The sequence below is a fragment of the Triturus cristatus genome, chromosome 3_2, assembly GCF_964204655.1.
Source record: "Triturus cristatus chromosome 3_2, aTriCri1.1, whole genome shotgun sequence".
NCBI lineage: Eukaryota > Metazoa > Chordata > Amphibia > Caudata > Salamandridae > Triturus > Triturus cristatus.
Window position 1 is genome coordinate 576,241,274 of NC_140584.1, and position 23,706 is coordinate 576,264,979.

Here is a 23,706-nt window from a genome sequence, read left to right on the forward strand (position 1 = left end):
TGAAAACCCCAGGCCAAACACAGGAGATACAGTTGACTCCAGAAGGAGAGATACCATCTCCGGCGACCCAGCTTCGATTAGCGTGTCATCCAGGCCATTGGTATGCCCGACTTTCAGAGATGGACTGCAACCACTGACATCACCTTCATGAAAACTTGAGGTGCCAAGGTCAACCGAAATAAGAGACCTGCAAACTGGTACTGCATAGAACCGATTACAAAACTGATACTTTGGATGCACACGCAGATTTGGAATGTAGAAGTATGCATCTTGCTGGTCAAGCGACACCATCCAGTCTCCAGCTTCCAATGCCATTAACACTGGAGTGAAGTTCAGCAGTTTGAATTTTACCCTTGTTGGGGAAGGAGTTCAAATCTCTTTGGTCCAGGATCGGACAGACAGCGTCCTTTTTGGTAACTAAGAAATAACAGCCTGAACCCCATTCCTGCTCTGGCACCAACTTCGCAGCTCCTTTTTGTAAGAGTAATGCCACCTATTGCTGAAGAAAGGCAAGGTGAGCCAGAAAGGGGGCAGGAGAAGAAATGGTTGGTAGAGCCTCTACGATTTGGAGGACCCACTGGTCCGAAGTAACAGCCTTCCAAGCCGGGAGAAAGGATGACACCCTGCAGGATCAGAGTGAATTTGTCTAAACACTCTAGGTCTGGTTTCTCTTTTGTGCACAGGAAGGAGGAGGCTAGCTGGAGAGACCAGCAGCCCTTTCCTCTGATCCTTCCCCAGTACTGTCCTACCATTAGATTTTGCTTCTGTTGCTAAGGTTGACATTGGTAAAGGAAACATCCTCTCGAGAAGCCACTAAAAAGATGACATTTGCAATAATCTCTCATAGGTACAGCAATTAAAGTTCAAAAGGAGTGGGCTGTAGTTTTGGCCTTGAACCTCTCCAATACCAAACTGCCTTCTGTCTGAACAGGAGCATGCCCCATTCAAACAGGTGGTCCAGGAGGTTGGCCTGGACATTAGATGAAAAGGTTGAAGTGTTGCTAGGGATGCCTGTAGATGGAGACCTATACACATGGACCTGGCTACCAAATCAGCCGTGTCCAGTCAAAATTTTAATATGTCATGTGTTCTGTCCATCCTGGACCACCTCTTGGAAGTGCACACTCATCCTGTGGCACAACCATTTGAGCCATGGGTGTAGTGGGCTAGAAGACTGGTTGCATTTAGGGACTTCAATTGGTCAGCTTCCAGCTGAAAAGGCATTTTGCCAACTCAGCCTCTAGGTGCTTAGACTGAGGAAACTGTTGGAAAAGTACCAGCAGATTGCCAGGAGGTGCATGGAAAGGGGTGGGAGGAGAGAAACAATAAAGGGTCTCCCAGGGCAGGAAGGTAGCGCTGTTGTGCCACAAGCCTGTTGACCACTGGGGTGGAGGTTGGCTTCTCCAGGCCACAAGGACTGGATCCAGTTGGGTATCATTGAAGGGCATAAGAGCTCAGCAGTAGGTACTGCTGGGACAAAGGCCTCAACGAGGACGCTGGTCTTAACTACCCCTAAAGAGTAAAATTGTAAGACCTTAACTGCCTTCTTTACCCTGAATGGAAGGACATCACTTCCAGTATAGGGGGACCCAACTGAGTGTCAGTTCTTGTTCCTGGCCTGGGGCCATAAAGAGCTTTGCCTCATGCTCCTTTGACTGCCTTCAGGAGCATGCAAGGGGGGGGGGGGGGGGGGGGAAGAGGGATCAGTCATGACGATTTGTCCTCTGCAATACCTACAGGGTTAGAATCCTGACAAGAAGACCTGGTAATGTATGGAAGGTAAATTTGTGAGGAAACAAGTGCGCTTTGGATCTGCGAAGAGGTGGAAAAAAGGGAACGGACATAATTTATACAGATAAAACATGTATTCAAAAGGTAGATTGTAATTCACATAAAATGGGTATGAAGGAAACTTAGGCATTTTTAAATGTGTCCTTATTACGGAGTTTAGGAATACTAGTCATCTGTCCAACTTTGAAGTTGGGGTGCCCTTAATAGTATTAGATTCAGAAGGTGTGGGAAAACTTTTCTGCATGGTAACCACTGCTTTTTTCCTCCTTTTGCAGCACCAGACCCAATTGATGGTTTTTAGACTGCACACTGGTGCCCAGCTGTCAAGTATATGTGCACAGGCACAAAACAAGGACAGACCAATCCCCGATTGGCGAACTCAACTTTTCTATAACAGCTGTAGTATATGGTTCCACTAGTGTGACAAAACATGAGTTCAGGCCTAACCCATGTAGCCTGGCAGCAGCAGTGTAAACACTCACGCGTGAAGCGTCGGGAGAAAACCTTCCTTTTAAACAATTTACCCACAAGGTAGGGTGCATGGTGTTTGAAAGTGGGACATGTAGAAAGTTTACCATGTCTATACAGAAACAAAGCTCAAAAACCTATTTTCACTGTGATACGACTAGCTGTTCTATGTAAAAATAAAAATTAAACTGCGCAGATTAAAATACTAATGCTGCAAGCTCTGGAAAGGGACCAGCTACCCAAAAAAATAAAAATTGTACTTGCACCTACTAGGCCGTCAACCAGGACTATCCAGACATCTTTCTTGTGCTTTTCGTTTATCGGTCTCCAGGTGTAGCCCATTTCCTTGCAGCCTCGAAGCCCCAGTGCTAGGTGTTTCTTGGCCTTCCCCCTCCCCACCCCCCTCCAGGGCAAGGCTTGACTGGTGATGACACAGGCTTGCAGAATGTGCGCATCCTACAGCCACAGCATCTTCATGATTACTTCATGGGCAAGGAATTAAAAATCAAACTCAATGGTTGAAGTCAGAGCTTTAGTAAATATGAAGGAAAAATAGCTGAAGTTACTCTTTACCTGCCTGAACGGTCAGAAGGCTAATTAGCAAATACATCTGGAGCTCTCAGCATGTGCTCAGCCTTCAATAGTTGTGAACATGGTTTGAAATGCCTCCCAGCTTGAATGGGCAGATACATCTCCTTTGAAGGAGACAGGATATTCAGAGTGGGGGCCTTTGGCATCCTGCAACACTAAGATTAAATCCTGCTCAACAGGTCTGTTGATCTACATGCAACACTTAAAGAACAGGATGCCAAGGCGATTCTAGTGGCTGTCCTCTGGTTGCTGAACGACTCTGCTTTTGTCCTACCAGACTTCTCTAGGTTGGTTGTGGGTATAATGCCTGCTTCAAAATTGATATTAGTTTTAGATGATATTGGTGATTTTGCTAGGACAGTTCCCCACCACCCCTCAACCACTGCTTCTCTCCAAACCCCTGACCCAAACCGCAGACCTACTAATTGGCAGCACAGGTGACGCACCCAAGGCAAGCCCTTCTGGGCCTTAACCGCAAACAGCACCACAAAACCAGGCTCTCCCACCCCCTGCTCTACTCCACGGCATTCCTCTAGTCTCTGAACCCATCCAGGCACTGCTGCTGCACCATCTAACAGAGGGAGCTCTCACCTGTGCCCACTGCTACTATGTGTACATCAACACACCCTACTATGCGTGCTCCTATTCACAGGAAACCTCCCGCGCCCACCCCAAGACTAACTTTCATGCATGCTAATCAACCCCCCTCACCACTCAAACGAACAGTGGAAATCTGGGACATTCTGGACTTTGCCCCAGACATACTCTTCCTAAAGAAACCTAGCTGACCTCAGATACGGCACCAGATATCGCCACAGCAATCCCAGCAGGATACAGGCTTGCATAGCAAAACCGACAGAGCAGAGCCATTGCAATAATATTGAAAGAATCCTTAAACTGAAACACAAAGTAGGCAACCCCCTTCATGGAGCACCTACACTTCAAACTAAAAATCTCTGCATTCGATACCCAGAGAGGAACTCTGGTCTACCTACCTCTGAGACCACATGCCACTTAACAAGCATTCGCATAGCCAATAGGTCTCGCCTTTGGGACCTTAGAAGTGTTTAGTTATCCAGCACAATATCTTTGGTGCAACAACATTAACTGTTGCATGGCTAAACTCTTATAAGGTCCCAAAGGCGAGACCTATTGGCTACGCCAATGCTTGTTAACAGCTTCGGATGTAAGACGATTCCAAAGTGGGGAAAATTTCAGAATTTGACCAACTACACAGGTGTAAGAAATATGTATTGTACACCGGTAATAGCACTGTTTGGCACCTCTTTCCGTACTAGGCACAACACGAGAAACGCTAGTGACGTTCACTGGCGGTTTGCAGAGCCAGTTTCCGCTTCCATAAAATTGAGTGCAAACCTGTGTTCTAGAGTTAGTGACTCACATAGCACCTATGCTAAAATACTGCAATTTAACACAAAACGGCTGTAAAAAGCAATGTACCAAATTGCCATCTCTTTATAATTGTATGTACTTTCTTTAGAAACACTAATGCCAATAAATGTTAATGCCGTTGTTTCATTATGGTAGATTGTATAGTATGGTACTGTTTTGTGACTAAACATGACTTTTTGTGGCACGATTCTGGCAATCAGATTTTTTTTATATAAAGAAAACACTTATAATAGGTTCATTGAAGGTTTGGAATGGAAAAGTTAATTAGCGATGCTACGCGGACACTTACAATTGTCACTGTTTGATATAAATAGGCCCTCTTGCAAAGACTGCCGTATGCAAACAATTCATTTCCCTAGACAGGTAAGGTAACTGCTGGAGAAAATAACATTCCTCGAACAAAACATTTCCGTTTCCACAATTTTGTTTGGATTTTAGGAGGGCATTTGCCTAAGCCTGTATGAAAAACAATTATCTAACATGGAAGTGCATTTGGAAATTAGCCAGGACCCCTTCCAAAAGCCTTTTTTCTACAACGCAATCCTGCCTAGCAATGGGGGGGGGTCACATGTTCATTTGAAATGTTTACAGAGACTGCTGTTTGGAGAGCAGAGGCAAACAGCTGCTATGTGTTCTACGAGGCACATCAGTAAACAAGCACTGGCAATCCATATTAGCAGGGGTGTTAATGTACACACCTAAGTTTACAATTTTTTTGATATTTACAAACTACGGGCCTCATTTAATAGTCTGTAAGCCGCCTTTCTACAACGCAATCTGCCGAGCAATGGGGCCGCATGTTTTTTTTAAATGTTTACAGAGACTGTTAAGAGGGAAGAGGCAAACAGCTGCTATGTGTTGTACGAGGCACACTTCAGTAAACAAGCAGTGGCAATCCAAATTAGGACCAGAAGAATATGTGACCTTTTGGAATGCTTGTGGCAGCATCCACCTTGTGGGAGCGAGCAGACACGCACGGCCATGCTAACTGCTCGCTCCCGCAAGGTGGATGCCACCTCAAGCACGAGTGCTTGAAAAGAGCTGACTGATTCCAAAAGGTCATCTCCTAGGGTAGCGCATGTGCGCTGCCTAGGCGAGACTTAAAAACCATCAACCAGATCTGGGATTCCCGAGTGGGATAACAAAGCGAATTCTTTGAAGATGGACACCCTACACGTCAACATTAACAGGCCTACAATGAAAGGCAGATTTGGAGCAGGTCACTTTTTCACCAAAGACGTAATGTGAAAATCGGTTACTTGATTGGCTTATCTTGAGCACTGCTACAGACTAGTGCTAGCCCAGAAAGGCAACAAGACAGCCAGCCGTCACAACACAGAACAAACAGCTGAGGCAGAAAATTTGAATTCCGATGTTTGGTTGTAAAAGGAATACGTAATTCACAAACTTGCATGCACACGGCCAAATCGTGAGAAAAGATTTCATATAATCTAGGGTGTCCGCTTGAGAAAATGTATAAAATAAAGCAGTGCTATAACTAACTTGACAAGTCTCAATTATTACCTTGTAAAACATACCAAAAAAAAATCTACATTAGTATGCAAGGAAATACCACAGTTCTTTTAGACAGGTTTAGGTGCTCTGGAAGCAGACATTTACTATTCTGGCAACTATTCTCCTAGTAGCAAGGGAGCGGAGAGGAATTTAAGCTTACGTGAACCCTTTGCCAATCCAGCCACAGGCTAAGAGCTGACCAAAGTAACTGACACTTGCACCTCCCTTTTATATTTTACTTGCTACAATGTTGGTAGGGTAGACTAGGGCAAAGGGTCTTACAGGCTATTCGTAAAGCGCAAACCAGGTGATGGAACCCAGGCTCCCAGAGGTGAGTAACTGGTGGTGGGGATGCTTCATCCTACAGGAGTCATCCCTAGACTGCGAGACACCCCTGGCACCCATGAATGCCCAAATGAGCATTTCAGCGGGTTCATATCACAGGCGCACCTATTTACATTTTGAACACCAACTGGATTTTTTTAAAAATGGGGCATATGCCCTAGTCTTCAAAGGGGATGCTAATTAATGGGTAGATTACCATTATGGGACATGCTAGGAGGGAAGCTGGTTGAGCGGGTGCTCATACTCCTGTGTGTGGTAATTAGGGCTTTAGGGTATCAATCATTCCTTGCTATCCACACTGAAGTCCCTGTAATGTCACTCTCTGGCCATACTGTGCTGTGGCTCAATCAAATGATTAGTGAACCACCATTTTCTACTGCCACCAGTTGACCCTTCCGCCAAGCTCTCACCAACACTCCGACCACATATCCTTCCCCGCCCACAGAAGCAGCATTCATAGTTGTGAAAGTCAGAGGAGAAAAGGGAATGTGAATAAAGATCACTTTATTTTTGCAGTTCTTCATAAACTGCCAGAAGGTGCATAAAGCCCTCCTTTTAGACATTTCCAAAAATCTTTACTGCGCTGATGTGGCAGCTCCAGCGCTTGCCTTCCTTGGAATTTTTCATTTAGACTTAAAATAGAACCAAAATAGTTTTATGTGGGTCTCTCACTTGCAGCATGCTTTCATGCTATCCAAGCAGTCTCTATGGAAAATGCCTCGATTAAGCCCTAGTAGGGATCACAAGTACGGCCAAGATGGCGTCATCTCCAGGGTAAGAGGAGAGAGTGGAGGCTAGCGGGGGTGAGTTAGAGTGTGGAGGGGACCCCAGCAGCTGCATTCCGCTTAGCTCACACAACGGCTGCAGAGTCATTGCATCTGCTGGGCACAGGTCTCAATTGAAGGCAAAGCTTTTTCCTGCCCTCTTCCAAAACCCATTGCCATGGGAAAGGGAAAAGTAGTTCGAAAAACTGACTCACCTGAAATCCAACACATACCTGACCATGCACCATGACAAGTGTTATCCACGGAGCGAGAGGTGAAGGAAAAGCAGCATCACGTGGACATTTTCATGCAGATAATCAGATTGCTTCATGCACTTTCGGCAACAACATAACTGCTGAGCACTGTGTTACATTAAGCACAGATAGTAAGAATTGAAGGGTTGCGGTGCCGCATCCGGAAAAGAAAACATATCTAATTCACAAGGGCAATCTTTCAGACCAGCCTTGGTGAAAGGACAACTGAAAAATCAAATGAAAAAATATATATAAGCAAGAAAAAATAACCAAGAAAATCCATGTTGCCGTTTAACACAACAATCTATTGTTTAGACTCAACTATGTACTCTTCCAGACAGGGTGGTTTTGAAAGCTCAGTTCTCATGGTATCACCTGTGCCAGTGTGAGGAGACTGGAGGAATACAAACCCTCGCTCAACAAAAACGTGCTCTGAGATTGAGCTTTAACCTTGCAAATAGATGCCGGGCTAAACCAGGGTAGTTAAGGGTGCGAGTTTCCCCCCAGGTCGCGGGACAGGCCACACTATAAACTTAAGAAAACTATGCCCTAAACAGAAAGTAAACTAAACCACTGCTATAAGCATATGTAGTTGCTGGTGACTAATCCAAGAAAGCAATCCAATCTGAAAGAAGCGCTGCCCGTCAGCGGTCACGTGACACACTCATGGGGAAGTGCCGGATTTCGCGTGGTGGGCTGTACAACAGCTTGTTCACGGTCCACAACCCTTCGGTGCACTCAGTACCGTCTACTCGGGGTTGTCAACTATGCCACCAGAAGGCAGGGTTTAAATAAATACACAACGTGCTCTGACCATTTAGAAGCAAGCCACTGAGGTAAAAAAAATAAAACAGCGTTCGTTTACATATCCAATTACACAAAGTAGATAATACTATCCTATGTCACGTGATTCATGCATGCCCTCATCTCCTAACAGTGACCCCACCAGACTTTTTTTTTTTAACATGCATAACTCAAGTGCTGTTAAACTATGTCGACAGGTCAACCTATTCCAAGGTCAACCTATTTCTAGTCCTTGGCTTTTCTGGACGGGTCTATTATCAGCTGTGTTATGCCAAATGGTTCGCTCGTTGCCCATCAAGACCAACTCCCCGAATACATTTTGTTGTGCAATGACAGCCAAGAAATCGAAAACAGTGTCCTTATACGAAAACAGTGTCCTTATACTAACACCGCGTGAGGTGGGTGAAACGAGTACCAATGAAATATGCAATATTTGCAAATGATACTCCACAATGCTATGGCTGTCAATGTCATGTTGGAAGGTACTTTATATAAAAAAAAAACCAACTCGCTGCGTAAGTCACCCTTCACAAAGGGTCAAAATAAATATTTTAACTGCCTACACTTTCAACATGTGGTGGCCGGAGAGGGGTACATCACCGAGACACAGATTTCAATCATGGGGCCTTTTTAGGTCTCGCCTGACCCAGTGCATGTGCTGGTCTGGCGAGACTTTGTGAGGGCTCAAAAAATGCTACCATGGCCAACCTAGAGCTACAGTGCATGTGCGCGCGCTTAGGAGCAGAGGCTGGCAAACCTAATCATACTCAAGCGCCCCCGATCACTTTCGCGGCGCCCCTTTGATGTTCTCGTTCAAAAAACGACAAACATCAAACATGTGTTAATGCTTTGCTGCGCCAGTTTGACTTACAAGGTGCTTTCTCTTTCCACAAACTCGATGTTTGTGTTCCTTTATTTTGAGATGCTTTTAGTATTACCCTTTAGTTTGAGCTGCTTTTAGGATTACTGTTTTGTGACTTAAAGAACATTAAGGAAATGTTACTGTGAAACTGGACAACGTTCAGTGTTTATTTCTGATCGCAGCGGCTGCTTCATGTCCGTTGCACCATTCAGGGAGTCTTTCGTTGGCGCTTTCATGAGGACATGAGGAAGCTGGAAACTTTTGGCACATTCTCTTTAAAAGCACAGCATGTTGGCGACTGGTTAATCGATTAGACCCATGTAGCGCTTTAGATCTCAAAGCGCTATGGTGGGTGCAGCAGTTACAACTCATAAAATATGGGGTGCAACTCACAAGGAAGGGACAGGTTTGAGTGCACATTGGCTGCAATCGAACTCCTAAGATGATGGGCTGTGTGTATCCATTATCAGCACTCAAGTCTTCCCTAAGTGATCTTGTTTGTTTTGTTAATGCTTTGCTGCACCCGTTTGACTTACGTGCTTTCTCTTTCCACAAACTCGATGTTTGTGTTCCTTTATTTTGAGATGCTTTTAGTATTACTGTCACACACAACCCCAACCACCCCCACCCAAGCACACCACACCCAACCACCCACACCCACACCAAGCATTGGCATAGCCAATAGGTCGCCTTTGGGACCTTATAAGTGTTTAGCCACCCAACAGTTGATGTGGTTGCACCAAGGATATTGTGCTGCATAACTAAATACTTAGAAGGTCCCAAAAGCGAGACCTATTGGCTATGCCAATGCTTGTTACAAATTACTTCTTGTGTGGACTCACGCCAAGTAGTTCAGTTATGGCAAACCTAGAGCATTATTCCAATGATGCACTGATCTGTTAATTAAAATCAAATGCTTGGAAAGATACCGTCCGGATGAGAACTCAATCTGCCCGCTTTACTAGGAACCAGTGTGTTTTTGGGAATGACGCTAAAAAATGTAAATTTAAAAAAAAACCTGCGGTCAGGGCTTCCCAGCTGAGCCTGGCTTCATAGACAAGAACCCAGACAGCTGGGCAAGCGTTCGGCGGGAGAGCCCGTGGCGTAAACCGGTAATCTGATACCCAGTACTTCTAGGCAAAGGCTTGGCTCGCTGATGTCAGTCACAACCAGCTCTGCCTCAGGACGCCGGCGATCGGTTCCACGGCTCCTCACCAGCCAGGTTCAAACAACGGGACAATATTTAATTTCATTCGGTGGCTGGTCGCATTGTAAGAACACAGCAATGTGCTTTTTTTAAATTTCAGGTAAAACATACAAGTTCAAAACACACGAACTGCAAAGTAGTCGTCACAATCTGACAACTGCTTCCAAGTCACGTGTTTTACTTTTACAAGGATGATAAATGGGGTGTTTTATTCAGTCTCTCGCACAGCAATGTTCAGTAGACTCTTCCTTTAAGTTTCCCTCTTTGCCCAGTCCGTCACCAGCACAGGAGGGACGTATATCGAAAAGAACCCAAACACACCACCCAAGGCGGTGTACAAGAAAGGGAGTGTTTGTTAATCAGCTGGAGTCCGTATTACACTGGGCATTCAGTAACAGTATAACTGTACGGGCTTATAGGTTAATAGGTGACAAAATGTGCATTACACCCGGGTATTTCTTGATGCCCGCACCCCTTTGCGGGCAAAACCTTACAAAACAAAATAAATGTGTTTACATTTTAAATGCAGAACAATAAAATGTAAGAAAAGTAAAGGATGCAGAAATGTGCCGCATGGTGAAAGTATCTAAGACAGAAGGAAGCACAAAGGAATTGCCGGATGTCCTTCCCATCACAATGAAGGACAGCTCACTGTTTAGCTCTTTGTCCAGCAGTCTGTTTCTAAACGCTTTTGTCCTTGAAAACTGACAAAACTCCCCCACCTACTGTAAACTACATAACCCCCGGAATCCTCTCTGAAGCGGCGTTCGGCATATCTGCAAGCTCTGGAGCAGTTTCTACTCGCTCAGCACTGGTCTATAACTAGTAACCAGAGCACGCGAAGGGCACGATAAACGAGCCCAGGAATGGTGCGTGCGCAGTCTTCACTTTTCAAGCACTGCACTCGTGGCACGCCGCTGCTCGCTCTCGCAAGGTGGATGCCGGCACAAGCATGAGTGCAGTTCTTGAAAAGTGAAGACCGATGGCTAAAGGCCTCCTAGAGCAACGCATGCGCGCTGCCTAGGCGAGACCTAAACACCTCTCCAAATGTGTTGCCCTCTCACCATCGAATCCAACAACTTCAGACTAGAAGACTTTAATGCTCACCTGAAAGACTGGAACACTAACACCACTGTACTCGAGAGCCTAGGGAACCTGGGACTGACAATACGTCAGACAACCCACTCAGTGACATATCCTCCACCACTATCTACACCACATTCAACAGCATTGAAATCACATCAACCACACCCATTACCTGGACCAACCACGCCATCATCCAATTCCAAATCAGCATCCCACTCCAAATACTGCAGCTACCAGCCTGACCAGACACAGCTGGAGCAGCATTTTAGAGTACAACTAACTCGATAACCTGTGCCACAAACAGCCAAACCCTACAAGTGACCTAATTAAATATTTCAAAATGGATCACAAGCAGCACTGACTGGCACACCTCAGAGAACACCGCAAACAAATGGAAAGAACATGGAGAACTTACCACCTTGAAAACACCAAATACTTTGAATGCAGCCCTGAGGCGTTACAAACAGTAAAATCAAGGAAACCAAAATACCCTAGCAGAGCTACATCAAAGAAATCTTCGCAATCAAAGATCACTTCACCAGCTCAAACCATGATCACCCTCTTGCAGGAGCTTTGCGACATTTCTTCAGCAACAATATCAAAACTATAACTTCTGCCCCTGACCGAACTCCTGCACAGTCACCTCAAACCTACCACAGACAACCATCAGAATTACCATGAAACACCAGCTCCTACCCAATCCAATCAGGCTTCTGGCCCAGCCACATCAGGCTGATCCTAGACTGTGGCGAGAGTGATCCTCAAACTGCTCAACCAGCCTGCAACTTCAACACCGTCTCATGAAACACCCAGATCAGAAGACAACATAAAAAGGGCAACAAAGAACCCACCCTCAGCTGGATCTGCTTCCTCAGAGAAACAAAAATACATTTTAAAAAAATTTACACAAAAAAAAAAAATCTACCTGCCACTTATGTCCGATGCAAATCATATGAGAGTTTCCTTCAAGGATCATTATTCAATATCTACATGACCCCGCTGGTGGACCTCCTCATATCACACATCACTCTACTTATAAGAAGCCCCCCCCCCTCCAAAAACAAGCATTTACAATGCAACGGTCTCTGCATTGTTAAAGTTAGAGCTATTGGCATTGCTCATGACAATGCCGTTTCTTTAACCTCTTCAGCACTGCGCGGATTCCCGCGCAGTGCTGAAAGATCTGAGCGTGGGCGGGGCCATGACGGAACGGTTCCGTCATAAGCACAGCCCAACCGGCGTGCATGACGGAACCGTTCCGTCAACGGCATCGAAGAGGTTAAATGTTTTAAAAACAAAAACATAAACAAAAATAATGTCATGAGCAATGCCAATAGCTCCAACTTTACCAATGCCGAGACCATTGCATTGTAAATGCTTGTTACTCCCTGTGAGCTCAGTGCCCATCCCTTCTTACCTACTAAGGCAGAACAGCCCACAGCATCACCACTCGTTCACTCGGGGCACCTAGCCATCCCTTTCGACCGACGTCACCAGCCTCTCATCTCTTGATACACACTGCCCCGCCTGCGAGGGGAGATGTTCAATTTTAAAAGAGAAATGTTCCTCCTCCGGGGAAACATGAAGTAGTAGTTTCGGACAGTGGCTCTGTCTTTCTCTAATGCGCTCTCCTCCACGCAGGCGTAATATGTCAGAGTTTCCTTCCGCACTGTAATCGGGGTCAGTGTCATGGTGTGCTGCAGCGTAACGCCTGCGTAATACGGGCCCTGCTGCATGCTTCCCAAGTGCGTGGAATTGCACTAGTGCTCGGATCCATGTGCCTCCCGTATTACTTGTAAAATATGAGGTGGGTAGAGTAACGGAGAGAAGGAAGAGGGCGGACGTCACTACATCAGAATGTTCATGAGGGAGTTGAGATGAGGGAGGGGGGGGGGGGGGGTGTATTCTGCTCAATACGATTAGAGGGGTGCGAGTCTCATATTTTCCCGGCACTCACAAAGGTGCCCCCAATTAGAAAACGTGATACAAGTGTGGCACGAGGATGGTATAAGAGGCATTGGAAGCATAGGGGGTTGTGGGGAGAGGGGGTCAGAGGCATCAGGGGGAGAAAACATTAAATAACCAACAATTTGGAAGACTTTATAGTACATCTAAGCACTAAGGTATCTGCGAAAATATTACCATGGTTTAAACATCAGGTTTGAGTAGCATTAGAGTCCCATCAGCAAGATATTGCCACACGGGTGCCACCTAGAAGGCAGAGGCCGGCTAGTGCCAGTCAGGTGGTGGTATCCCTGTCTTTGCCAGTGGCCAACCAAACCTCGACCCAGAAGCCAAGTTATGCACAAACACCAGCTGACAAAGGGGGAATCCCAGAAATGTCCTCAGAGATACAACTGGCATGCAGGAGAGGTTTCCCCTTTTGCTGGGAGTGGGGGAGGTACTTGTGCCCCAAGAGAAGGTAACCCTTGGGGTTGACATGGTGCCTTGTAGCCCTCATGGCCTGGTGAAGCGCAATAAATCCCTTGAGACTGCCCCAGGATGTCTCTGCTGCACTGCCTGTAGGCCCAGAATTCTCCACAGCTGGGGAGTCTCCACCAGGTGCTGTTTCCACAAAACAACCATTCAGAGATGTCATTAGTTGAGAACAATTACCACCAGTGGATGTGGGAATGGCAGGCAGCAGAAGGGTCCTGACTAGCATGGAAGCAATGCCTCTGCCCAGACCTGAACAAGGCCTTTGACATCTTCATCACTTTCCGGTGACAAGCTTCAGTAGTGTTTGCAGCAGAGTTCAGCTGATCAGAGGTTTTATGCCAGTAAGATGGCATGCTGGGTTAAAGAACCTGTTTTACAAACATGTGTTTGTGAGAAGGCAGTGCACCTTTTGAGAGAGTGTGTGTGTGTGTTTGCATACGTGCATGCATGGGTGTGTGTGAATAATCACTTCCAAGGTTTAGTGGGACGAGTCACTCCCGTCATTAATTTTTTCATCTACAAATCTTTGTTTTCAGCTGTGTTAGTCTAATGGAAGCAAAGCAGGACTACAACCCCCAGAATGCATAGTGTGGTCACACAAAAGTACAGGACGGGAAACTGTGTCCATAATGACACAGGAAGTGTTTCAGTCTCTCCAGTGCCAAGGGCGAGTGGAGACACATACTGTGGTGGAGAAGTAGAAGAAGGACACGTGTCCGTAGACGAGAAGTAGAGGGAATGTAAAAGGAGCGAGTGAGGTACGGAGGAGAGCTGCCCCCCCTGCGATACAAGAAGAGGGGCATGTGTAGGTGAGAGGCGTTGGAAGCCAGAGGACATCGGCACTCGTAAAAGCAATACAGTGACGAAAAGACTGCATATGGAAGACACCGAGCGACTGAAGTAGTGAATGGCCATGTGGAGAGAAGCGGGGAGAAGGAATGAACACGTGGGGCAGAAGCAGAGGTTAGAAAGGGAATCGAAGTGGAGCGGGGGAGGAATAGCTGTGCTTGTGGGAGAGACGTCGAGTTTAGAAGGTAATGTAGCTGGGGAGAGGACTGCGCGTGCAGGAAAGTATATGGGAGACAAGGGATGCGCACCTGGGAGAGTAGAAGAGCGAAGAGGAGGCATGTGCGGAGAGGAGAGCCCGTGAAAGTGCATGCGTGAGAGAAGACGTGTGGAGAGGAAGCGAATTAGAGCGGAAGAGGAAGAAATGAGACGAGGGGAAGGGAGTGCGCACCGAAGCGGAGAGCGGAGAGCGGAGGGCCCCGGAGAAGGGGCGAGGAGGGACAGGGAGATTGAGAGGGAGGGAGTTTTGCATTTACGGCTTACATAAAAGGCCCAATTATTCGCCCATCTTTGCGTCACTCGCTGCTCCGCCGCCGCGCTGGCACACACGCGGCTGGCAGGCACCAATTAATCTGTCCCTGCCAGCCCACGACGCGCGCCAGGGGCTCCAAGACACACCCGCCTCCCCTTCAAATGTATTATTATTTTCCCTCCCTTGAAATAAAGGAAAAGGTCAGCTGCGCCCCCCTTATAGAGTGGTCTCAGGTCTGCACCCCCTTGCTGCCAGGCTCGCCGGGCCCTCCAGATCTGCGACCCCGATCGTGGCGCGAGCTGATGGAGTATTCATGCGTGGAGCGGCGCCTCGTGCCAATTAAGATTCCTTTATCCTCCCATTCTTTTTATTTCCGAATGTAATGAACGGCCTGCACTCTACATCTCTCTAGAAACCGTCAACATAATTAATCTTCTGTTCACAGCTCCAGTAACAAGTCCTAAACAAGGAGATCAGGTGAGGGAGCAACGCCGGGACACCACCGCCTTTCTCCAAGGCAGAGAAGAACTGCCTCGGAGAAACGCAGCCTCGGTTTCGGATTCGGGGGCGTGTTTCTTTTTCTCTCCTCTTTCCATTGGCTGGAGGAGAGAAAAACACGCCCTGCGAAAAGCAACGAAAAAACACGCCCCCCGATCCGAAAAGGACGGGGCTTCAACGGAGTGACTGGACCTCTTCTCCAGTGGCTGGCCAGCATTTAAGAGGCCAGCCAATGGAGAACAGGAGAGAAGAGGGGCGGGTGCAAGCCCCTCTTCTCAAAGTCACTCAAAGTCATTAAATCTCGGAGCGAGACTGCGCAAGCGCAGCCTTCGCAGCCGAGACCTAAAAACTATTTCGCTACTTGCATGACTGCTGTAGCCACCTGGATGAAATCCAACTGCCTCCAACTCAATGACAAAACTGAAGTAGTGATTTTTGGAAGGGAAGTCTCTACTTAGGACTACACATGGTGTGCAATTGACCTCGGAACGCCCCCCCCCCCCCCCCCCCCGACATTCATATCGGAATTCCAAGAAGCTCCTGAACCGGCACAAGATCATCCAAAATGCCACAGCAAGGTTTAACCCACCTCACCACTCCCGTATCATCCCACATCTTGAAGACCTCTACTGGCTCCCCATACACAAATGCACCCAGTTTCAACTCCCGACACACCCATATAAAGCACAACAGCACCATCCAAGTGTACATCAGCTGCATACACTTCCATTTACCCACCCCAGACATCCTCCACTAAGCCACAACTGGAGATCACACAGTCTCCTACATCTTAAAGACTTGGACCGACCTCCCATACCAGAGCCTCCTCCTTACTTCTGGGACTACACAGAAAGATCAAGACCTGGCTCTGAATAACCTCTCAAAGGAAACCGTTGCCTAAACATGTGAAGCTCCTGGATTCCATGCCATACAAATACTCATAACATGATCAGATCCCCTACTGGATTTTCTCTCATTATGGTGTCAATTTATTAATTTCTATTAATTTGGTTCGAAATATTTTGCTTTTACTATTTCAGTAATGCATAAATACTTTCACCCCCCCTCCCCCGGGAAGATACTTGCATCCCAAGGGAGAGGGTCATCCCATGCACAGGGAGGTAGAATGCTGCTCCGGGGGAGGTGGGGTGCTCATGTAGAGGTATCACTGGAAAGGAGACTTTTTCCACTCTTGGTGCAAGTCGCCTGGTGGGCTGACACCAGAACTCCATGTGTTTGGAATTTGATCTCAGGTGTGTACTACCTTTTCACTCTTAAATTAGTGGCCTGCCAAGGGAACTTGCCATTTTTACATGGAAGAGCGCATATCATTTTGACAAGAGATTTATAAGTCAGGTGATGTGAAACCCTTTTTTTGTAATTTTGAGAAAGGCAGAAGCTCTGTTAGCATCCTCAGTTTGTACAACCACTTGCATGAAAGCTACAAGAGAAAATGTGGACCTGCCACCTCTTGGAAGGCCAAAAACAGACTACTTTAGAGAACCTGAAGCAAACCTTTCAAGTGGCCATTGGACTAGTCTTGAAAGGATGGATTTGCCTTTACAAAGGAGAAATCTCATCTAAAACTCCAGGAAACTCCAAATTACAGAAAAAGGGGAGGTGTTCTGAAAAATGAACATGGCAAAAATTTAAAAAATAAAGCACACCATTAATGTTATTGCCCTCAAGCTGCGTGAGAACAAAGCAATGTGGAGACGGTCTGGTAACAATTCTATCAGCTAACTATGCAATACCAAGAAACCACAGGGGGGAAAAAAGCAGTATACTGAAGTTTATTTCGCATGAACCAAATAATGGTACGGAAAAGTTACCACAGACCAACAATCTCTTAATGTGAAAATCAGAGCCGTCAATGGGGAAAAAAGGGAATTAAGACTGCTTTGGAAAAAAATAAAGTGTTGACACTTAAATGGGCATTTTCTTTAACAAGTTTTCTAAATATCTTTTGCTTTATGCCCAGTATTAATTTATTATTGAAACCAAAGCAGAGTATAGTCTTTCGAAAAACATTTGTGGTATGAAATACGCAAACAAGCTTGCTAAATGAGCTACACGCATATGGTACTTGATGGCATCCAATAACAATCACAAATCAAGAGACCAAGAATTACAACATGCAGGGTTGGAGCCCCAAGATTTCAGATTGAGGGTTTGACCCAGGCTATTCATTACAGTTAGACATCCACGACCACCTTTTATACCAACTCCCAAAAACTACTATGTTCCAAAACAAGGACAACAGGTGTCAACATCTACTCACATCAGCAATCACCCAACACTTCTTCCCATGACAGTTGCTCACCCAGACCAATAACGTCGCTTCTACCCGCAGAGTAAAAAAGCATGACAGGAGCAGCAAAAGAAATATTGGCATAACTTTATTAACAAAAGTGTACATTTGAGAGCGCCTCACTTTCCTGGAAGGATGATGCCATCGTACTGAAAGAGAAAAAAAAAACGTCAGCAGTGAAAACGAAGGCAATGGTCACTAAAATGCAAGCACCGAGAACTCAGCCAATGATAACCAATAAATCAAGATTTGGGGCAGGAATGTGAAAATATGTGAAAGCCCCTCAAATCTAGGGCAACAATTAAAAGGGTTATGGATAAAGGAGCCCTCCTCTAATCAAAGATTGTCCTGTGACCTTGCATAAACTATTTAGGCTTGCTCCATTCCCAATTGTTCCTTGCTTCGCTAAATCTCACACTGAAGGAAACTACTCAATCCAAAATGCTAAGATACGGAACTTGCGTCATGCAAGAATAAGCTTTGCAACCATCCTGAATTCCGGGGAGCAGCTGCCTCTTAAGTTAAAATTAACATTTATCTTAACACCCAAGTCCTTTCTCAACTTTTCCTTAACATCTCATGCTTATGTTCAGCATCTAGCCTGTATGAGTTACAGCACGTTCTGGAAAGCTCACCCTTATCCCACATTTGCTACATCCCATATTTGCCACACAATCAATAGCAACCTGCCCAATCTAGCAATCTGAAAGGGTGAAGCACACAGCCATTCATGCGTGTTTACACATTTTACAATACACTATTTCACAAATGTGGAGATGTGATGTGTAGGAAAGATTGTGTACATTTCTAAGGAGGACAGTGGAGCCCTTACACACGGAGGGTCCAAGGTGAGAGGGCTTCATTAGCAGTAGGCCAGGTACAGCTGAATCAGACACCCAGACTGTCCAACTCTAGCCCCTCGAGAACGGAGTTTGTGACTGGAATAGGTTTCAGTATTCATTGTAAGCAAGACAAATCAACTTGGTAAAAAAGCATGCCAGGAATAGGACTCTGGTTCACAGAACGCTGGAGGAGAATTTTTTGTTTTACCCTGAACCAATCCAATGACTGGTTAGCTTTAGGATGTTACAAGGTTATTGGAGAAGAGCTCTATGCAAGATGCTTAAAGCTTTCACAGTACGCAGGGACTGCACAAGCCTGTGGGTGCAAGTGTACAGAACCCACCCAACGTGGAAACTGCAGAGTTAAGTGTGGAAGGAATGAAGTACAATAAAACTCACACAGCCTTCAAGCTGCTGTAGTACCTGCTCCTACTTGACCCCCAAAGCGCTTTCTAGTGGTTGAATAGGAGGTTTGCTGGGCATCTTTGCTGGTGTCAACTTTGATTTGTTTATGTGGAACAGTACATCATGTATGTGCGAACCTTGAAGTATTTCAAACTTGTCAATACGAGCTTGAAGTAGCACTGAAGCATGTTGTCAAGAGGATATAACGGCCTATGGAAGCAAACCCCATGAAACTGATCCACCTGGGCACTGCATGATTAGAAACTGTGCCAACTGTCTAACCTGGCAGACTCTGAAAAACGTTCTTAAAAAAAAAAGCTTGTTACAATGCAGACCAGGTAAGAATTAACAGCCACTTCGTCAAGCAGCAGTGTACCCTCATTTCTGTTAGTCAAATAACCAGTAACTCGTACTAAACAGTTGTGGTGTAACCATATTGCAGGCTCACCTTCTGCTGGAACCAGCGCATGGCTTCCTCCTTGCCAATTCGGTGCTTTGCGCCAATGACTCCAGTCCTACGTTTTTTGTCTGCAATGCTGAAGCCGGGTCTGCCTAGGACCTGCATCGAAGGCAAAATATGATTTTAGTCTCAATTTTTCCAATTTCATAACGTCTAATGATTATGGTACTGATTTCAACACTCACCACGTAGAAATCCAGGCCATAGATACCGATGCTAGGATCATACTTAATTCCCAGATCAATGTGTTCCTGGATTCCAAAACCAAAGTTGCCGGTGGCTGAGAAATTGTTTTTCCTCAACTCATATTCTCTCACCTGTAACAAGAACACACCCCAGTCACCATCTCTCACCTCAGACTGGTCAATGTACATTTTGTTTTTCATAAGCAGCTGCATATATCTAAGACCTTAATAAGGACTATGATGGTACAAGGATAGGTAAACCAGATCTGTTTTTTACAATGGCAACTGAAATTTTGATTAAAGAAGCGGTTTTGTGATTAACAGCAGCAAACAGGTTAGTGACACTTGACGCATTTAAAATTCTTGCACAACAGCCTTGTCACATATGTAGAACACCCAAGACATTTCGTATTGTTTCACTGCATGGTCACCATTTGCCCTTTTATACAGAACTAGTAAGGTAATCGAGTTATTTTGCTAGATGTTAGAATGCGAAATAGCAGAGCATGTTCAAGGCTTACATTAAATTGAAGAAGGTGTCTGGAGTTTTAAGTAAGGTGGGTGCCCCCAAGAGCTCGCAGTTTTCTACACTGAAGTCAGCTGCCCACCGCTTGGCATGAGTAAATAGTTAACATCTCAGCCTAAATATAAAACTGCAATGCACGTTATGCTCAATTTTTTGCAGTTATTTAACATTGAGCCCAATTATGGTGCACATCAATGCTATTGGTTTAGCTCAGTTTTGAGGCCTTCATGCTAAAGTTGCATTGTTGTGGGCAGGAAAGTAAGAGTTCTCTAATGTGTGCTGTTCAAGAAAACCCACATGAAGGGGTGCCTGGAATGTTGTTTCCAAATAGTACCATTGGGAATCTCCGAGCCCAGTTTAAAGGCTTTTGGACAATCTTTGGGTGTAGGGGGTATGGCCTTTGTAAGGTGTCACTTTGCCATAAAATGCCAACACGTGCATTCAAGCTGAAAGGACACGTTTGCACTCTGAGGGACAAGCTTGCAATTTAGTGGCAGAGTACGAATGATGGGAGCCTTGAAAGTAGAGATATATAGATTTGCCACATGGTTGTTTGTGTGGCCATCAAATGTTGGTTGGCAAAACAACCTCCTGGTAAGTGTGTTGCAGTTCTGTATTTTAAGGGAGCCTAGAACCACTTAAAATGAGATGACAAGTCTAATAAGTTGTAGAGGGCCTTTTTAAAAGAAAAATTACGAAGATTCATGATAAATGAGTGTTCCAGGGCAGATAACTTGGGGGCAGATTACAATGTCGTTCGGAAAGGCTCAGCATGGGATTCGGAACCCTTTTTTTCTGAACGAATCGTCCACATTTCCCAATGATGGATTCCGATGTGCGGAAACCGTTCGGGCAGTCCGAATAAACGATTCTCTACATGCTATTGGTTGGAAAGTACAGAAAATTCAAAGAGGAGTCATAACGACCTGATGGAAAAAGAACTAGGAGGATGGACTGGTGTTGTGGATGAGGGAAAGTAAAGGATCACATGTTTATACGGGTTCAAAATAAAACAGCTAAGGATCAGCCTCAGTTGAACTGCTGTGAAGCAATCAGATGTACAATTGGAGATCGGGGAAGAGGATAGAAAAAGGCCTCTTCAGTCTTCGCGCACCACACCTGGGTGAAGCAGACTGGCTTCTGCTGCACCAGAACCAATCGGAGTGCTAACCAAGGCTTACTGGCTTTCTTTCCCTTGTTTTCACCCCACTTTGAAATCCTTGTTGCAACGCACATCTGCTCTTTGATCAGGATGACATGGAAAGATTTTACTTGCGTTTCATGGAACAATTATCGATGAAAGATATTGGGGGGGGGGGGGAGGGGGAGAGGAGGGTCTTGTTATCTTGATGCCTCGAATTGGCTGAATACCTCCTGTAATTATATTTGTCCTTAAAAAGTCCATTGTTAGACTTACCGCGTGATGCTTTTTAAAGAAAAGACAGACAAGAGTTACTTTTTTTTATTTTGGTTATGGTGCACCTCTACGCTTCACTGTCATTTGTAACCATTTTGGTATATGCACCTAAGCAGCAGGTGCCTCTAGCATGCGCACACATTGGTATACACTTATGTTGACCTACAATTTCAGAACACATGTCAAGTTCAGTGTATGGGATCCGCTGCTGTTGCGCTCTTGTTTTTGAACAAGACCCAAGCCATAGAGTATCAGAGCGCTAGAGTGCTTTACATGCACACCAGTTTCGTTACATTGTTAGGCACAGAGAGATTAAGTGATTTGCCTAGAATCACTGAATGTTAAGCGTTGTTGCCAAGACTCGAACCTGGTTCCCCAGGTTAGAGGTCGACCTCTCTAGCCGTAGGGCTACATCCTCTCTTCCTGCTGTTGAGATACACAAAGGTGGTTGTATACTCATCCCCATATTCGAAAAACTCCTGTTCTTCGCGGGGTTCCAGCAAACTGGTTTTAATGTCCAGTTCCTCGCTTTCTTCCAGCTCAGGGTTTGGTTAGTGTGAAATCCCTTCAGGGGCTCAAAAGTCCTTCCTCTGCAGGGCAGCTGCCATTTTGGCCTCAAACCAGCGCTTCTTCCATTCTATTGCAAGCGTCTGTTGTAGAGCTGCATGGCTTTCTCTTTTTCATTCACTTTCCTGCTCCTGCTAAGGGATGTTCCAAAGATTTGCCTGCATCTATGTCCCTGTAGCTTGCCACATGCTGGCAGTCTTGGAGGGCTTACAGTCCAAGACTTTTGGCAGTTTGCAGGACGTGAGGAGAAGTGCCAAAAGGTAACCAGTCTAAGGACTGCGCCCACACCCTCTTTGGCAACAGAATCTCCTCCCTGTGCCAGTTCTGTGTCTTCGACTCTTCCCCTTTGTCACTGGACAGGACCATCTCCTTCAGGGAGGGCTGCTGCTCCTACTGGGAGTCAACCATGGCGCAGTGTGCCCCCTGGGCTGAAATTCTGCCCATGCCTTGCAACTCTGTACTATGGTCCTCCAGAGGGCACAATTTATAGCTCGCATTTCTTTCTGAACAAACTTGTGGTGAAAGTTGATGCAGAAATTGGCTGCAATGTTCCCCATCTACCTTTGCTGCCTCACCTCTCTGAATTCTATGGCTAAGTGTTCCCAGCCAGAAAAGTCCTCAGTCAGCAAACATAAAGGCCACTTTTTCAGCTTCTCTGCAGGTGTGGCCTTCTGTGTTAAATGGTGCTCACTCCATTCTATGTAGTTTTGCCCAATGATCGGTCATTCGATTCTTTCGGGGCTCATGTGCCTCGTCTCCAGACTGGACAGCAGAGAAAAGAATAGGATGGCGATCTCACACTAACTTAAAGGGCACACACGTCTGATATCCCTGAAGGGCTAAACATATGGGCAAACTACAAAACGGTGGTTAATGACAACGTCCACAAAAATAGAACCCAAGAAACATCATTGCAGACCCAACGACTAGATTGCAGAATGGTGCCCAGCATGTGAATCCAGAAAATGACTCTTGCTGAAAAACCCCAATATAAAATACTTGGGAGATTTCACTCTTGAGGGTTCCACAGATAAGTATATAGAGTCAATCTGCCACTTTTAATGGTAGTGTTTAAAGGCTAGGCACATAAGGCTATCCTCTGGAAGCAAAGGATTTAAATTAGCTAGATTGCGTTGAGTTAGGAAAAGAACCTATTTGGCATTGTGCGAAAACACGTGATGTATTAGTCTCCGTTATCTCCGATGAGAATTGATCCAACCACCTAACTATACGTTGAAGATTGAAATCTCTTGCAATAAAAACAATGCTGTAAGGCACTGAAGCCTAAATTTAAACCAATTCGTTTTTTTTTTAAATTAGTCTTAAAAATGAGAATGAGGGTTATAGGTATTCACATACCATTGAATTGCATAAAACCAAGGCTGAATAAACACGATACACAACAAAACTTTGCTAAACTCAATTTTTTTAACGTATGCTGGCTCCATAAGAGACTAATCTAACATGTGAAAGCTCAACTTTCATCACATTCAAGTCTTATAAAAGATAATGACTGAATGGTGAGTTGAAGTTTATGGATTGCTTATGTCTGCCTTGATTTTTGTCATTTAGAAAAAAGTGACATTGGTTGCCTCATAGATGCAATTACAGTAGGATGTCACTAGAATAAGCAGTCGT

The 23,706-nt window shown here is 45.4% G+C and overlaps 1 protein-coding gene across 5 annotated transcripts in view; it reads right to left on the reverse strand.

Annotated features, from left to right (window-relative positions):
* Nucleotides 1-17,738: 17,738 nt before the first annotated feature.
* RPL11 (ribosomal protein L11) overlaps nucleotides 17,739-23,706 on the reverse strand; it is a 42,694-nt gene continuing 36,726 nt past the window's right edge. For all 5 annotated transcript variants that reach the window (XM_085648323.1, XM_085648322.1, XM_085648321.1 and 2 more), the window contains 3 exons: nucleotides 19,559-19,690; nucleotides 19,362-19,472; nucleotides 17,739-17,815 (listed from right to left, as the gene is read on the reverse strand). In XM_085648323.1, the coding sequence (XP_085504449.1) occupies nucleotides 17,786-17,815; nucleotides 19,362-19,472; nucleotides 19,559-19,690 (273 nt within the window). In that variant the 3' untranslated portion in view covers nucleotides 17,739-17,785. The remainder of the gene's footprint in view (nucleotides 17,816-19,361; nucleotides 19,473-19,558; nucleotides 19,691-23,706) is intronic.